Source organism: Sorex araneus, chromosome 1 (assembly GCF_027595985.1).
Source record: "Sorex araneus isolate mSorAra2 chromosome 1, mSorAra2.pri, whole genome shotgun sequence".
Lineage (NCBI taxonomy): Eukaryota > Metazoa > Chordata > Mammalia > Eulipotyphla > Soricidae > Sorex > Sorex araneus.
Window position 1 is genome coordinate 419,537,858 of NC_073302.1, and position 18,979 is coordinate 419,556,836.

General features: G+C 36.9%; 1 protein-coding gene across 2 annotated transcripts in view; it reads left to right on the forward strand.

Annotated features, from left to right (window-relative positions):
• The window catches only part of CPED1 (cadherin like and PC-esterase domain containing 1), a 320,153-nt gene that overhangs the window by 249,513 nt on the left and 51,661 nt on the right, over positions 1 to 18,979 (forward strand). For both annotated transcript variants that reach the window (XM_055138503.1, XM_004602249.2), the window contains one exon: positions 15,536 to 15,653. In XM_055138503.1, the coding sequence (XP_054994478.1) occupies positions 15,536 to 15,653 (118 nt within the window). The remainder of the gene's footprint in view (positions 1 to 15,535; positions 15,654 to 18,979) is intronic.

An 18,979-nucleotide genomic window follows, 5' to 3' on the forward strand; every position in this document is an offset into this window, starting at 1 on the left:
ATTCATAAACTATAGTATCATACACAGTGTATAACTTACTTAAAAGAAAACCTTTCAGTGAAATCAATAACTTTTCATATTTATTCCCATGAATGATATTTTAAAATTATGTGAGACAGGTGTCTGTCATCATAGTTTTTTCTTTTGTCTATTTATTTATTTACTTTTTGGTTTTAGACCACAGCTGGTTCTGCTCTCAGGGATCACTCCTCACGGGCTTTAGAGACCATAAGTGGTGCTGGGGATCAAACATGGGTCAGCCGTGTGCCAGGCAAACCCCTTACCCACTGTACTATACTATTGTCCCAATTTTTTTCCTACTTTTTGGGTCACGCCCAGCGATACTCAGGGGTTACTCCTGGCTCTGCACTCAGGAATTATTCATGGCTCAATTCCGGGTTGGCCGCATGCACGGTAAATGCCCTACCCACTGTACTATTGCTTTGGCCACTGTTGTCCCAAATTTATAATTTTTTAAGCAGTACATTGACACCATGTAGTTTGTGCTATTTTCTTTTGTTTCCATGTAATTTTGTTATATTTTCTTTTGTGTGGTTACTTTGTGCTTCATATGAGTGTTCTAGTCATGTCTCTATTATAGAGCAAATAAGCTGCCTGGCTTCTTACTTCAGAGTTTTTGACATGATGTAGTCGTCTGAACTGCTAAGTTTCCATAGATTCTTCTACTGATGTTTTTAAGAGATTTCATAGAATGACTTTCTCCATTGACAATGAAATCTCTCTGAACTAGCTGAAATATCTTTAGTATATATTCAGTGAAAACGTACAACATTTGTCTTAAAATATTCTCTGTTAAATTGTAAAATTATGTTGATAGAATACAATGCTTTACTACTGACAGTGAAATTGAGCAAAATATTTTTTAATTTGGTGCCAAGAATTAGTTTATTCCATTCTCTAAAAAGATTTAATGCCCATTTTAACCTTGCAAAAAAAATCATATTTCATGGAACACACTTTTGGAAACATATGGTCCTGATTTCAATTGTTATATCAGTTTTATTTCAGTAAAAGTTTTAGAGTACAATTAAAATAAGGTTTTGAAACTTTATAAAACACCATGAGGAACAATTAAAATACCCCAATCTTTCTTTTTTCACCAATATTTTTAATAATTGATACTCCTAGTTACATTTTTCTCCCCAATTATCAGGCTTAACAGTTAAACTATACATATGCACAACTCTAATTATAAGGGATACCTGGAAGTAAGGAAGAATCAGTGGGTATTAATAGTGCTAATGCTACATTCACTTTGGTTCTGACCTGTCAAAGTTGGCCAATATAGTGGAGCTTTACGACGCAGTTGGCCTTTAAAAGATAAAGCAACCCAGTATCAGATCTGGGCAGAGCAACAACTGCAAAGTTCTAGAACAAAGTCGGGCCCTCTGACTTGAAAGCATGTTAGCTATAACTCAGCTTTGTTCGGTTAGACAAGCATATCGGATTGGTGACAGCAGGATCTCAGAACAGCTGTTGACTAATGCAGAGAAGGGACATATTCTGGAGACCAACTAGAAATGCCACGTGCTTGTGGATTATTGAGACGCAATGGCAGAAGGCAGGTCTGCTGAGCATATGTCAAAGAGCCATACCCCAGTTCCACTGAGTGGAGAGAGGCAACCTGGGGCAGACTTAGAGCAGCAGCCTTTTGAGGCAAAAGCTGTGGAGACTTAGAGATACGTGATCTATAAGGTCTCACTCAGCAGACTTGGCTTTGAATGAAAGAGTTACTTCATCCCACACAGTGAGCTGTGACAACCGCTTAACAGTAATGATCAAATCACAGCAAAAGCATTCAAGTTCAGGAAATAATGAGCTAATTCAAGACCCACGGGGGAACTTAAGAAAAGCAAAATCACAATCATGTATCTTGAAATTTACTTAGAACACCTTTCTTTGTATGTGGGATCATAGTCTTAAAATTCCTCAATTGTGCATCACTTGCCAAGGAAGAGGACACATTTTCCACAGGAAAATGCCAACCCAAGAGGCATGCTTGCAGATAACTGATAAATATCAAAGCCTGAACTGGGTTGTATATGGTTGGGTTGTATTCTGAACAAACTGCCTTAGAGTTTTTGTAACTGGCAACATATGCTTTATACAGTCACCAAACCCAAGTAGACAAAATCCATTTTCAATCTATTCCAGATTGTCATGCTTATTTTATAGCTAAGAAGTAAACCCTACTATAGCAGGGAAGAAAATTAGCAATTTTAACCTCAAGATGAAGCTAGTGTTCATATGTGTGTGTATATGTGTATACATATATATGTAAAATTCTTTGTAGGTGTTAGTTCAGGGCATCTTTGAGCTTTCCTTGCACTGCCTCCTTTATTCTTCTCGGAAAACCCATTTGCCTGGTGTACTCCAATACGTGCCAAGTTGTAATCTGCTTTATAGAGCAGAGTTGATCGTGCCTCTTTGTGCCAACACTGCCAGAACAATTTTCATTACAGCACTTAGCTCTTTCTGTTGAAATTGTTTATTTAGGTATGTTTTCTATGCTGTAATTCCATGAAGGCAGAGTCAGAGACTGGCTCACATAGATTCATAGATTCTCTCTGTTAAGAGAATCAATTGAAAAAAAACTAGTGAATAAATGTTATAAACTATTAAACCTTTGGAGAACTGAAAATACATATGACAAATGAGTACTGATGATTTTTAACTTGCTGATAAAATTGTTTTCTTTGATAATAGAAATTGTAAATATTTATCTACTTTGGTGATAAGCTTTAAGTATTTAGTTAGTAAGTTATTTCCTTCTGTGCTGCATTTCAAGTAAAAAAAAGTATTTGGTTACCCAGTATGAACTGGAAAGGTGCTTGGAGGCTTTTTTCCACAGGAGGGAATAGATTTGGCCTGAATCATTCTTACTCTTGCCTAGTCCCACTTTTGACCAACTGTAAGCATTTTAAAGTGCAGCTGGTTATGTTTAGAGATGCCATCTGTAGTCATGAAGAAAAAAATAGTCTTTCCTGATGAAGAGTTAATTGGTCTGTAAATGTTTCATAAACATGTTCTTCTTTTCTTAGTACAGTTGTTTAGTTTTATTTTGTTTTGCTTTCTCATCTGAAAAACAAGGGTTTGAAGTCAGACTCATGACTCAAATCACAGTTATTTTACTGATCAAGCTGTATGAATTCAGAAAGCTTCCACCAAACTCTACAACTCTTTTATGCATCTGTTGAAGTCAGCCAAATGCATCTACCTCAAGATACAGACTGGTGATAATCTTAGGGCATTGGTCAAGGATCTTAGAGATTTTGATGTTTTAGAGGTGAAATAACTATGTACATCAAGACCCTAAGAGTTACAAAAGTCAGATCAAAGTGGATTAAAGACGTCAATATCAGAGGTGAATCCAAAAGGTACATGGAGGAAAATGTAGGCAGAACCCTCCATAACATTGAAGCTAAAAGCATCTTTAAAGATGGAACACCACTGACCAAACAAGTGGAAACAAACACAAACAAAAGTAACTACATTAAACTAAAAAGCTTCTGCAATTCAAAAGAAACAGTGACCAACATACAGAGAGCCCATGAAATGGGAAAGAATATTTACCCAATGCCCATCTGATATGGGATTAGTGTCCAGGACATACAAGACACCAGTAGAATGTACAAGAAAAAAAGCCTCCAACCCCATTAAAAATGGGGAGAAGAAATGAACAGAAGCTTCCTCAGAAAAGAAATACAAATGGCCAAAGGACACATGAAAAAATGCTCCACATCGCTAATCATTAGAAAGTTGTAAATCAAAACAACTATGAGATATCATCTCACACCGTAGAGATTGGCACACATCAAAAAGAACAAAATCAACCAGTCTTGGTGTGGATGTTGGGAGAAAGGGACTCTCATTGTTAGTGGGAATGCCAACTGGTCCAGCCTTTGTGGAAAACAATGTGGGCATTGCTTCAAAACTAGAAATTGAGCTTCCATATGACCCTGCAATACCACTTCTGGGAATATATGCTGATGGTGCAAAAAAGCAACAAGGCACAATAGAAATGACATCTGCATCTATATGTTCATTGCAGCACTGCTCACAATAGCCAGAAACTGGGAACAACCTGAGTGCCTGAGAAGAGATGACTGGTTAAAAATCTCTGGTACATCTACACAATGGTATACTATGCAACTGTTAAGAAATTTGAAGTCATGAAATTTGCTTATAAGTGGATGGTCATGGAGAGTATCATGCTAAATGAAATGAGTCAGAAAGAGAGGGACAGACGTAGAATGACTGCATTCATATGTGGAATATAAAATAACATAATATGAAATGAACACCCAAGGATAGTAGTCACAAGGGCCAGAAATATTGTTCCATAGGTGGAAGCCTGCCTCATGATCTGGGGAAGAAGGCAGCGGGAATAGAGAAGGGATCACTAAGTCAATGATGGTTGAAAGGATTGTTCGGGATGGGGATGTGTGCTGAAAATAGATAAAGGACGAAACTTGATAGCCTCTCAGTATCTATGTTGCAAACCATAATGCCCCAAAGTAGAGAGTACGGGGGAAATTGTCTGCCATAGAGGCAGAGGGAGGGTTGGGATTTGGGGGTGGGGAGGATACTGGGTACATTGGTGGTGGAAAATGTGCACTGGTAGAGGGAAGTGTGTTCATCCATTGTATGACTGAAACTCAAACATGAAAGCTTTATAAATGTATCTCACGATGATTCAATAATAAAACTAACCTGAAGAGTTAAAACTATTTTAGTCATGTGACCCAAACTATAATAAGTAATTTTTTTTTATGTGAGTTTTTTAAAAAGGTAGGGTGAGGATTGGGAAGGAACCTTGTGTTATTGATTAAGAATACTGACACTGGTCGTAACATTTAAGTTAGAACGTTGAATATTGGATGCCTAAAGCTCTGTTATTAAGAACTTTGTAAATTATATTCATTTGCTTATAAAAGAGAACTTTTACCTCAAAGAGATATATATTTGGTCATTAGTGTATATGGAAGGCAGCTATACTCACCATTATCAGCTATGCTCATAATTAGTGTATATGGGCAGAATCTCTCACAGCAAAGCCTGGCAAGCTTCCTGTGTCAAATTTGACATGCCAAAAAACAGTAACAATGATGGGCCACATTCCCCTGACCCTGAACGTGACAGGGACTGATGGAGATGTTACTGGAGCCTGCTGGAGAAAATTAATGAACAACGGGTCGACAGTGATGCAGTGATAAAGTGCATATGAAGTGCCTACCCTGTGCTTAGCCTAATCCAAATTCTCTATTAATGGCATTTCCTTTTCCCCTATTTTCTGACCCGGAGACTAGTTTCTTCCAAAGAGTACATCCATAAACACAAAGGTGTCCCTGAGCTGAACTGTCCTCCCCTAATTCCCACATATTCTTTCAAGAAACAAAATTCTTCTGGATCACAGTGTATACCACAGAACAATAAATCAGGAGAGCACCCAGAGACAGTGCTCTATTGTATAAAATGCCAACAAAATTGTTTTAAAGCTCTTTGATAAAGCATCATACTTACATTTATGTATATTTGACTTTTAAGAAAGCTCTAAAATAGAATAAATTGTACGAATATTGTACCATTTGTTTATCTGAGTGTATTCCCGCTCAGGGCATCAGGGAAGAAGTCACCTGGGTTTGAATACACAACATTTGATTTGCTGGAAAGGCACTTTAAAACCTCTGAACCAACTTCCAGGCCCAAATTTTATTTTTAACTTGTTGAAATTAAGTTAGAATTATAGAACCTCCCCCAAATGCACTCATTAGGCATTCCCTACTACTAATGTTTACACGGCCATGATTCTTTACCACCAATACTGAGCAAGTTCAATACACTTGTCTAACCAAATCTCTTCAATTACTGTCATTTGTTTCCCCAACAACATTTTCTCTGTTCCAGAATGACAAATTGCTTTTTATGATTATGGTTTTTATTCTTCAGTTTGTGATGGTTCTGTTTCACTTGATTTTAATGACTTTGACACTTTTGAAGCCTCCAAATCGGCTACTTTACAGAATATCTTCAGTTTGGAATTGTATGACACTTTCTCCCGATTAAATAAAGAACATTTGTGGCAAGAACATTGCACAAGAAAGAACAGAGTAATGACTCAGTGGTTGAACATTTACTTTGAATGTATGAGGCCCTGGGTTCAATTCCTAGCCTAGACAAAAAATAGATACTGCAAGAAATATTTTTGTGTTTCTCCTGATCACTTCATGAGTGCAATGGCAGGTGCCTTTCCTTATTGTAAAGTTGCATTTTGTTTCTCTATGTAATTAACTAATATCTTAAGGAAGTGAGCTTTAGACTAATCTTAAAATCATCATCATCATCATCATCATCATCATCATCATCATCATCATCATCCTGTTGATCATCAAATTTCTCAAGCAGTCTCAGTAACATTTCCATTCATCCTAGCCCTGGGATTTTAGAAGCCTCTCTTTACACTTCCTTTCCAATGGAGCTGCATTGGAGGTTCTTTCAGGGTCAGGGGAATGAGACCCATCATTGTTACTGGTTTTGGCATATGAATACACCATGGGGAGTTTGCGAGGCTCTCCCATGTGGGCAGGAAACTCTGGATAGCTTGCCAGGTTCTCCCAGAGGGAGAACTAGGCTTAAAGATGTAGTGTGGCCATGCACTTCCGGGAGCTTGGTGTTATAGTCTTTGGATGTTGGCTGTTGGTGGGATTACACGGCGCTGGAGGCAGTTCCTGGGTGTGACTGCCTAGCTACTAGAATTGGGGAATCTGGGTGGAAGAGGCCCAGTCCAGATTCAAGCAGGCTTGGAGGTCTCAGCCCCGGGTCCCACACACTTGAATTCCTCTGCCGGTTCCTTCATGCATGAGGCTCATCCGAACATGTGGAGAGGGGCCTTGAGCATGACTGTGGCTGGGCTCCGGAGGTCTTTGGCCACGGGAGCTCTGCTCAGGGCGGGGAGAGAAACTGAGGCCCACCCCTCTGAGGGGCCCTGGGGAAGACAGCCAGGCATAGGGGCAAGAGACTCTCTGCAATCTTAGAATAATCTGTCTAAAATGTTGAGAATATAAAGTGTATATAAATGGCCTATCCAGTTATAGATAACTACTTTTAGATGTATTTAGTTTTGTATTATTAAGATTACTTATGGCAAATAAAATGTTAACCTTTGACCCTTAGAATGAAATAGCTGTTTGGATTGTAATTTTAAAAGCATCATACATTTCTTCAAACAGAATTTAATTACATTTATATGCCTTAAGTTTAGCTATGGTATCATAAGATGCTTACTGAGTAATCTATAAAAGTAATTTGTAGTAGTAAGGAATTACTATTAAAACCTCTTAAGTGATGGAATTTGTAACTTTAGACATGAAATGAAACTATATTTTATAGCATAACATTTTTCATATATCACTTAATTATAGTTTCCTTCAAGTTTTAAAATTCACAGTTTATAAGAATCAAGAAACTGCATGCATGTATTTAGCTAAGTTTTGATATGGGTGTTTATGTAGCAATTAACAGGATGAAAGGATACTATATATTTTATTAAAATATCAATCTCTATGCCATTCGGGCAAATTTCCCACAGATCTAAATTTGTGAGGTTCACAAATTCATGTGCTTTATTTAGGAACTATTTAAGATTGGGACTTCTGTCCATACTGAAAAATTTATAACAGCAATGATATTCGCTCAGCATGATAAACATCTTCTAGACATACCTCATTGCTAATTAACAGTCGGAAAACATTTATGGTGTTTGGTGTGGCCATTAATATATATCCATGACTATTCCCATTTTCTACTATTCTGTTTCAGACTATAAATAATGAGTTTGCAATATGAAATAATTTTTTATTTTGTAGTTGTTATTGTAGCTGCCATTTTCGAAAACTGATCCAAATTTCTTGAAGAGAGGACCCATAGTAGCAATTCACTTCCAATTCTACATTTCTTTGTTCACCAAGAAAAAAGAACTGGACATTTTCAAATATACAAACACAAAAATCCATTTGTCCATGCTAAAAGGCATCCTTGTATTCTCAGTTTAGAAATTTAGAACACGCGTTTCTGAGTTTTGTAGAATTTGAATTAAGAAAGCTAATGAGACGGGGCCTGTGAGATGACTAATGTGTCCTGCTTATGGCGAGCTGGAAACTCCAAGGAAAGCAGCCTTTGTTGTGGTCTTTCTGTACTTCTGGTTTTGGTTCCAGACGGAATCCAGAGAGTAGATGTGAATACACATAAAAAAAAAAAAAAGACTGGATTTTTGTGTTTGTATATTTGTAAAGCTTTCTATTATTATTCAAAGTATACTGGCAAATTCCTTTATGCATTAATTTTGGAAGAATTTATAAATTTTTATAGGATAGAGTCAGCAATAGTTTTCAAATTGCTTTCCACAAACAATGTAAATATCTTTCAATATGAATTTGTAAGAATTTCACTATTTGTGAGAAGCATTTTGTTTTAGGATTAATGTGGTTTGTAAAGGTAGATTTCAAATGGATTGTGCTATAATTATTAATTGCTAATATATTCTTCAGCTAATCACTCTATGAACATCTCTGGGGTGTCTAATAGCATAAAATTACATATAGCCACTTAGTATTTTATAGCTTGCTGACTACAGTGCAGGGGAAACTTGTTCAGTGGATAAGCACTGTAAAGACAAGATAAAATTCACTCATTTGGAATAGAATAAAAGGCCTTACAAAGAAACTACAAATAAGAATTTCTAGAATCAAATAGATCATATACAGAATTATGTAAATAAAACTTATTGTCTAGAGACATAAAAATATAGAATCAAATTATTTCTGAGACTCTTTAGTATCTTCAAATACCCATGCCTGTGTGGCCCAGAGCTGCCCACCTCAGTCCTTTTTACCTTAATGTTTCCAACCTTTCTTCTCTTTCCTGAATATCTCTTACCTAAAGCCAAGTCCCACTCTCATATCCATCTATTTCTTTTGTTTATCCTGAGCCCATGATAGACAATTCCTTTTACTGGATACTAGAAATTAAATGTTTATCACATGCTAAAGATTGTGCTAAATGCTGGAAATAAAAAGATTAAAAAGACGCATCATAAATTTTCTGTTCTGGAATTACATTGTGGAGTCATGTCTGTCAAACCCAGACTAGGTATAGTTATGTCAGAAAAGGCATAAGCAATTCAAGTTGACTTTCAGAAACCAGCTTTCATCTGCATTGGGGTGGAAGCAGAGCACAGGAAATAAAGAATTCACTGGACCTTTCCCAGGAAACTTGAAATCAGCCTATAAATCAAAGACTTTCTCTGCATTTTGAAAAGTTAGAAATGTGTTAGGAGACTAACACTCTGAAGTCAGAAGCTTATACCGAAATCCTTCTTGTTTGTTATTTAACATTTCTTTTTTTCTTATCACAGAAATGAAAGGAGGAGTTATTGTGGGAATAAAAGTTAAGATAATGTATCAAAATTAACGTGATGTTTAACAGGCAGTAGATGCTAAACCTATATAGCAATTACAATGCTCTTCTGCTCCATTTTATTTTTGAGAAGTTAGACAGACCTATAATAAGATTCTGTTAGCTGAAAGGAAGGTTAAAACTCTAGCAATCAGCTGATATTCATACCAACATTCTCAAAATACTTTTAAATTTACTTATAGCAGAGTTTCTTGTTGGCCCATTAACACTCGTCAACATCATTCCAATCTTAAATATGATTTTTAACCAAAAAATCATGAATAGTTTATGTTAAAAATGCAAGTTCATATCCTAAGTATATAAATGGCCAAATTTAAATGACTGCTAAAGTTAAGCTGTGTTGTGATATATTTTTTCATAATAAGCATTTTGGGCATGAGTCACGTGCAGATCGGGATGTGTGATTTTGCTTCTCAGCATGTGTTTAAAAATCAATCTTCTTGCCAAAAATGGGAAAAGAGACTTTAATGTCAAAGTTATGAGGCTAATCTTTACAGGAGAAAAAACAAAATTTTTTTTTTTCATTTTTCGAGCTTGAGGACCTCCCAAGTGGTACTCAAGAGTCCCAGCATTCACTACGGTGAGTCTTGCTCAATGGGACCAAAGTTTAGAGTTCAGTGTTCAATATTAGGACCTGAGAATGTGAGGCCCTGACGGATCAGGGATTATCTGGGCCACCCCAGCAGTGCTCAGCCTCTGGGGCTACACACTCAGTGCTCAGGGTCCTCTAGGGCTGTGCATGGGTTGAGTGGGGAACCATGTGGCGTTGTGGATCCAACCCAACTGCCATAAATCTCCTGATCCCTAAAGTGCTGTCAATAAAAAGGAAACACTCTAGAATAAGTACTTTATGATTCATCTTTATACAAAGCATATGAAATATAGAGTAGATGGCATTAAATATTTCTTCAAAGCTAATTAATTTATTTGCAGGAAAAGTGAATTTTTCTTTGATTATGTCAGAAGTTAATAAAATTTTTTCTAGTAGTAGAAGCAAAGGTTCCCCAATTCAGCATTATTGCTTGTAACTCAGTCTTATACTGAGTTTATATTTTAGGATAATCTTTTATTCCATTGATCGAAGAATTTGGGGCTATATTTAATGGGAATCTTTAAAAAAAAAAGATGTGTGCCTCAGAAAAGACTTTGAAAGCAACATAGTTATTTTGAAATTTAGCGACTTAATACTACTTTTTTTTCATCAGGAGTGAGAGGTAATATTTATACTTTGTTTTCTGAAAGTCACATAAAGGATTTACATGCTTATAGTAAGTCCTATAATGCCGCTCCCTGAGTTGGACCTTTAATTCTTCATGTGTTAATGAAATATTGCATGGATATTCTGTTTTCAGATCAACACTATAAAGACTAATATTTAGGCTATAGATTTCCCATTATCACAGCAAGATCGGAGCCAACAATAATGTTAATAGTGCTAAATCAAGAGAGTGATAACTATATGTGTCTAATTCCTATTTCACATGCTACTATCTCAATATTACCTGGTTGCCCTTTTCTAGAATCCTAGTTAGAACTCCATATTCTCCACAAGGCTCTTTGAAATTATTATTCTCATATAAGCACCCAGGTAATATCTCCATTTGATTTCATGGGATGACTTTGACTTCCAACTCAGAATTCTGTTGCCACCTAATAATAAACCAACTGTTCAGATAACACTGTTCGGGTTTTCCTCTATCAGGAAAAGGTTGCTTCCTAGGGTTGTATTTTTCATCTAATTCCTTTCGGCTTCTGTAAATGCTTATCTTTTTGGTTTTATTAATATTCCTTATTATTGAACACAAACTCCTTTGAAGATTCTTCTGTTCCCTGCCCCTTAAGTCATTTCCTAGAATTGTGTCTTTGTTTCTTCCGTTTGACTCTAGAAGCAACAGTTAAGCTTTTTGAGCATAATTAACACTGCATGATGATATCCATGATTATACTACATTCATGAGCTTCATATTTATAGAACATATTCACCTGTGCCCTAATCATATTCCCTTGTATGTCAAATAAATGCTGAATTTCAAAATAACTGAGATATATGCTATAGTTTTGTTTAGGCCATTCTGTTATCCTATTTCTTGCTTTCCTGTCACAAGAGAATAGTAATAACATGTCTCCTTTGATTATCATATAGACAAGGACATCTGTGGAATAACTATGGGCAATGAAATGCAAGTTAAAATTTGCTGGGAATTGCTGGGAAAGAATATGTTTAGGGGAGAAACAGAGACTAGTCTTTGTTTTGTTTTATTCTTCCCTGCTGCCTGGACCACAAACCTGAAAGAATGAGCAAAACTGTCTTGTGCTAAGAGAGAATGACCCCCAAAATCTGCTATATCTTGGTATTGATATATTTCATTTATTGAAATAATTATGGTTTGTACTGAGATTCAAATGTGAGAAGAGATCCAAGGAAAGAGGAGCCAGGTAAGGTGGGACAGAGGAAACGGTAGGACAGTGAAGTGATGGTTTGAAAGAAGCTTCGGATGATAGGAGGACATCTCCTGGGAAAGGATGAGGGAGGAGTTCCCTCAAGGGAACTCCCAAAAGACAAGGAAAGCTGTGTTTTCCACAGGGACTGTGTTTCTAGGAAAGCAAAGAGATAAAGAGAGGGTGTGTGAAAACTTAAAGGTCTGTAGAAGAGATTTCTTCTCCATGCAATGGGAGTGGCAGGGAACCCATGCGATCTTGATTCCTTAGGGAAGGAATGTGGGACATGCAGCATTAGAGGAGGGGAAGGTGGACACCAGACATTGCATTTTGCTCCATGCCTGAGGGTACCAACGACATGAGACTCATGGAATCTGCTGCTATCGTTATTCACTTAGTGCCTTCAGTTGAAGGCATGTTAGGGACTATAGGGTACCAGTATGTGCCCTTGCTTGAACTTCCAGTGAAACCCTGGGTAATATGTCATCTGGCCCCCAAAATAGCTGAGTTTGAGTGATTTGATAGTGAAATTGCTGCTCCAAAATGTCATAGGAAAGGAATAGTCCTTATCTGGAAAAGCTTTCTTTAGGAAGAAAGACCAGCAGGCCACGATGGTCAGGTATGAGAGGTCACCAGTGATGCAGTAATGTCGTGAGCAATTGAGGGGGAGGAGTCATGGATCTCACTGGAAAGAACTGGGCGTCGTGTCACAGGAAGTGAATGTTTGCTTTCAAATTTTAATGCTCACTTTTCATTATTTAACCAGAGAAGGAGAAAACAGTCTCTTAAAAAATGATTCTGTGGAGATGGTAAAGTGGGTAAGGTTTAAAGATGTTTATTACATCAAGAAGTCTAGGATGAGGGGGAAGAGCAATAGGATAGAAAAGAGATCACAATGACAATGATCGTTGAAAATGACCACTCTGGACAAGAACTGCGTGCAGAGAGGAGGTAGAGGGATATACATTTCAGTACCTGTTTATCAAACCATAATACCTGAAAGGAAAGAGTGGTGGGGAAAGAAGAAAAGTGTCTGCCATAGATTTAGGTTGGGGTTTGGGGTGTCAAGAGGGAAACTTGGGGACATTGGTACTGAGAAATGTACCCTGATGAAACGAGGGGTACGGGAACACTGCATGACTGAAACCCAATCATGAACAGCTTTGTAACTGTGTATCTCCTGGTGATTCAATATTTTTTAAAAAGTCTAAGTTAGCATTGTTTTAAATTAGATTAAATAAGCTTAAAATAAAAAGGTGCTACGAACTCTTTTGTGTTCTAAATGAATTAGGAACTAAATGAATTTTAAAACTAGTTGGTCACAAGAAGCTATTGTCACATACTCATGATTCGCGGTATGGGGTAAAATTGAAGGCAACAAAATACCTGTGCATCAATGTAGCACTTCAGGACAAATGAAGTAAAAATTTTAAATTATATACTATACACATTTATATTTTCTAATGCTTGATCAAGAAAATTTCTAATTGCCTTAGCGAACTCTATTGAGAGAAATGACAGTACACTCAAGAATTTATTAAATCTCCAGCAAAATGATAAACTCTGGTTGTGCACTTTTCTGGGGTTAATGCAACTTTAAACAGCTCTACTAAGTGCTACCTCTTCTGTATACCTAGACTCTGAGGCTCCAAGAGGTGTCACAAGCCTAGAAGAGAGCTGTCATTTGTTTTCCTAAATAGGCCGAAACCTGACTGAACAAACCACACAAGGGTTGGGGGGATGGAGGGAGTTGGGAGTAGGGTCTGAAATAAATGAGGGATAATAGTGAGTTTCTTCGTTTCAAGATTGTTGCTTTGTTGTTATTGTTGTTGGTAGTTGAGTTAATCACTTTTAAGATATAAAGGAATGGGGTGGAAAAGATTGATATCTTGGGGAGGAAAGGTTTGTTTTTATCTTATATTTTCATAGTTATTTGACATAGGGGAGTTTTTCTTCTATAGCAAGAAATACAGAAGTAGGCAGCCCATGGCATCATCAGTACCTGCTGCTCTTTCTGTCTCTCTGCTTCTGCTGGCCTCATGATTACAACATGGCTGCCCTTACATCAGCATTCCAAGAAGAAAACAACAGTACGCCAAATAAAATGCGGTACCAGGGAAGCAAATAGTGGATCAAAGTTTACTTCTGCTTCCACTTCTTAGAGTAAAATTGCCATGCTGTTCTTGTTGCAGAGAAAATTGGGAAATGGAGTTTTATTGGTTTAGTTTTGTAATGCTAGACACACTTCTACTTCCAACAAGATAAAGAAAGAAGAATGAATGCTGGAGGGTACTAAGTGTTGCCAATTGTAATACTGAGATTATGTGATAAAATTCTTCTCATCCCCTCTACATCCTTTGTCATCTTTTAATAAGGAAACTGGATCAAGTGACGTGTGTGTGAAATAATGATTGTATCTCATAAAGTAATAAGACACATGGTGGGAAAATTACAAATAGTTAGAATAACAGTGAAGAGTATGAAGGAAAGAAAAGGGGGATAGAGATGGATAAGAGCAGGAATACAGGGGCTGGAACAATAGTGCAGTGGGTAGCATTTGCCTTGTATGTGGCTGACCCAGATTCGATCCCTGACATCCCCTAGGGTTCCCCTAATCCTCTAGAAGTGATCTGAGTGTAGGTCCAGAAGTAAGCTCTGAGCACAATCAGGTATTACCCCAAAACAAAACAAAAGAGTGGGAGCACATAAATATGCTAGAGTTCAGAAAGGTCTTTTTGATATCTAAAAACACATACACAACCATGATTTCCATGAAAAATCAAGGGTAGAACATTCTTGTCTGAGTTCATAGCAAGTTCACCTGCTCTGAACTGTACTAGACTAAGAGAACGCAGTGAAAAGGGTGGTTCAGACATAGACAGGTGCCAATAGCTTTGTAGAATTAACTAAGAGAAAATAAAAATGGTCCCACCATCTACCTCAAATCAGTTGATGGAGAAGAAAATGAGAGAGAAGAAAAAACAAGGAGACACGAGAAGAACTAGCTATCATGTTCTCCATGCACATGTCATACTGCAGAAGCATGGTTTAGGATGGAATACTTAACCATAGTAACTTTTTCTGCAGTGGGATGAATCGCCTACTATTATAGACATATGAATGTGTTTTAAATTTGAAAAAATATATTATTCTATTACTGCCATATATTGGTCATTAATAGATGTGGGTTCAATTGTGACGTGTCTATCAAATTAATGTTTCCCCAATTATCTCCAATTATTTTCCATTTTTTTCACAATATTTGTCTTCTCCACTTGATATTGGTCTGCTATATTTTCACTGAGTGGACACACTGGTATTATTTTCAATAGTAAAACTTATATCTACCTCTTTAAAATATTGGCAGCTGAGCAACCTGACTATTAAACTAAAAGACTGAATTTTATTAGAATGTACCTCAATCCCCTAATGCAAGTAACTGTACAAACAACTATTAATATGTCAATGCAATTGAAAGACTAAACAAAAATGTCTCCTTTTATACAAAAGTTTACTTGTTAAAGAAAGTTTAATGTTTTAGTTTTATTACTATATGTCAGTTTAATTACTATCATAATTAATTTCTGCCTTTTTAATGTAGGATTGTGGTTTGCTGATTCATCCAAATGAAGCCTGCGGGTTGCAGTCTATTTCCTCTGACTACATTGAAGCCATTTCACAGCCTGAATTAAAGATTTGTCCATCTGGGGACACAAAAGGTGAATATTATATATTGGCTATTAGTACTCACTAAAAGAAGAATCCTTTAGCATACATAAGTACTTAATTTTTATGTTCTTCTTGAGCCAAGAAATGTAATACATTAGGTTTTCATTAACATAAGCAGTAACATAATTAATATAAATGTTTTATTTTAATATTTTAATATGTGAAGCATTTGGATTAATCAAATGACTTTCTCTTCCCCCTCTGCTCTTTGTTATTAATCTATAGTTATCACTTACACATCACTAGCACATGACAATTTATTTTTTAAAATTTTTATTATATCACCATGTGGAAAGTTACAAAGTTTTCAGGTTTATGTCTCAGTTATACAATATTCAAACACCATCCCTTCACCAGTGCCCATATTCCACCACCAAAATCCCCAGTATACCCCCCGCCACCGGCCCCCGGTCAACTGTATAACTGATGAATTTCACTTCATTTTCTCTCTACCTTGATTACATTCCATATTGCAAAACAAAACTCACTATTGTTGTTGGAGTTTCCCCCCAAGGAAGACAGCCCTACTAAGGAAGCATTTGATAATTGGTTTGTCATTAAAAGATTGTATGTTTTCAGTTTTTTAGAAAAGGTCGCGCGGCCGCGTTAGCGGCCACGCGGCTCGGATGTGTTCCAGTCCCGCAACCCGGAGCTGTGTTAGTTGCTGCTCAGTGTCGCCAGGGCTCCATCCGGAGAAGGTATACCAGCTGTACCTCCTCCGTCTGGATCCCTGGTGTTGTTGGCCCGGATTCGGGTCAGAGCATTTCTCCGGCAGCGTTGCTCACCAGACTGCCTGGCCTCTTCTCTCGACAATTTTTTTTAAGCCTGATCTTTTTTCTTACATCTACTCCACAGTACCTATGCTTTACTTCCATGGGTTATTTAAATAGTTAAGTATGTAATTAGTTGTTTGCTATTGGTTCACCCAGATTGTCACTGCAGGCAGTCACCTGAGTTGTTCACATTCATTCACTTAGCATTATTTCCAAAGAGTACAAACAAAATGAATATTTGTCCATCTTGCAAATTCAAGACTAAAATAGCTTCCATTCAATTTTAATCAGTTTTATTGCTTTAAAACATTGTTGGGCATGATCACTTGTGTCTCCCATCTCTTAAGGCATTAATTCATTGAGGCAGGAAAATTATTAGGTCAAACTCAGAGTACAGTATTCAGTGGGAACAAAACTTAGAGGAGACCTGGTAAAGAGATTTTGTTGCCATTGTCCCCAATCCCTATTTCTCTTCTTCTTCCCAGGAACTCTTCTTTAAGTAGCAACAAGTGTTTTTAAGCCAGTCTGGGATCTGAAAATACTCCCAAAACAATAGGAGCAATAGGGGCCATCTCTGAGATCCGTACTTTCTCCTCCTAAGTCCTGACCCCGGTCTCTTTTCATCTAAACAATCTGAGAAAACATTCAGGAGCTTTTCTACCCTCGCCATGAACTTCACACCACAGATTGAATGGGAAATGAGTTTCACAAATGGGCAGGACAAATTGCAATTTGGTATGCACAGTTAACAAACGTAGGCATATCCGCATTCTTGAACATGTGTTCTACATAATAAATTACAGGCGGTGCTTAAAGTGGATTTAGCCATTATGGTGTGTCAGGTGGTATGATTTGTGATTCTGGCTAAATGGGATATATATTGTTAAATATAAAAAGACATTGATGTGTCTAGTTGCATATTTCTTCATCGAATGACAGTTTATGAGAATCATAAAAATAACTTAATTTTTTTCTTTCTACTGACCTAAGTCAAATTTCTTCAATTAAAAACTTGAAGGTACATCACTGAGATACTTCCAAAAGTTCCACTTCTGTTCATCAAGATTGTAGTAATTTATGCTAGTCTCTGGCTTGAAATTGTTTCCAGGTCTGGTTCTTACTTCCAGCCTAAAGACCCTATAGAAATGGAGCTTTAGGCTAATTTTTGTAGTTAGTCTTCTTTAGAATAAAACCCCCACTATAACTCCTCAGTAAATCCCATGTTTCTCAGACAATCTTGGCCATCATAATCTGTTTCTTTCTCTTTCTTCTAACTCCTCTTGAATGCTCAGTCTTACTTTAGGCAGATAATGTTGCTTCTTCACTCCAGTTCTTTTCCATGCTGTCCATGTTCACAGGGATGCAGGGAAAAGTCTGCTTGTCTCGTTCTGGTTTCTGATGGTACTTTGCGTTCTTATCCTGGAAGACTTTCTACACTGTCTAGCCCCAAGTTTAATTTCTCATTAGTGCTCCTGTCATAACTCATGCTTATGACAGTCTGCATCAGCTTCCACCTCATTATGTTGCTAGTGTTCAGCTACAAGTTTGTTTCTTTAATCTTCTGAATGGAATAATGTTTCTAAGAAAGGAAGGGAGTAGCACAGAAAGATCTACAGAGTTAAATGCCACAAAAATTGCAATAGATGTAGACGTGATTTTAATCTAATTAGTCTTGTATTTTGATTTACAGTGGATATGCACATATACAGGATAATATATGTATGTTAGTATCAGTATACGTAGTATTGTAGCACTGTCACACTATCTTCCCGTTGTTCACCAGTTTGTTGGAGCGGCACCAGTAATGTCTTCATTCTGGGACTTGTTACTGTTTTTTGGCATATTGAATATGCCATGGGTAGCTTCCCAGGCTTTTCTGTGAAGGCAGGATACTCCCGGTAGCTTGCCAGGCTCTCCGAGAGCGACGGAGGAATCGAACCCGAGTGGGCCGCGTGTAAGGCAAACACCCTAGCCGTGGTGCTATTGCTCCAGCCCATACATAGTATGTAAGTGCTTAATATTATGTCAAATTCGTGCCAAAAATGCTTTTACAGATAACTTTTCTATCTTGTTTTATTCATCTTTTAATGTTGAGTAAGTGATTTGTAATTTATTTTATTTTAGGCATTATGGTATACAATACTATAATGTTTATGGTAGTATTTCTTGCATAAATTGTTCCAGCACCATTCTCTTTTTCCCCTCTTCTTCTGACTCACTTCACTCAGCATGATACTCTCCAAATCCATTCACATAGTAGAAACTTGCATAATTTTATCTTTTCTTGAAGCTGAGTAATATTTCGTTGTACCATAAATTTTTATACAGTTTTCTGTTCTTGGGCTCTTGGATTGGCTCAGAATTTAGCTATTGTAAATAGTGCTGCAATTTCATAGGAGTAAAAATGTTTTTTCTGAATAAGATTTTTAGGTTTCTGAGGTAGATTCCAAATGATTAATATTGTCAAAATGACAATATTGCTCAAAACATTATACAAATTCAATGCAGTCCCTATAAAAGATACCCATGACATTTAAAAAAGA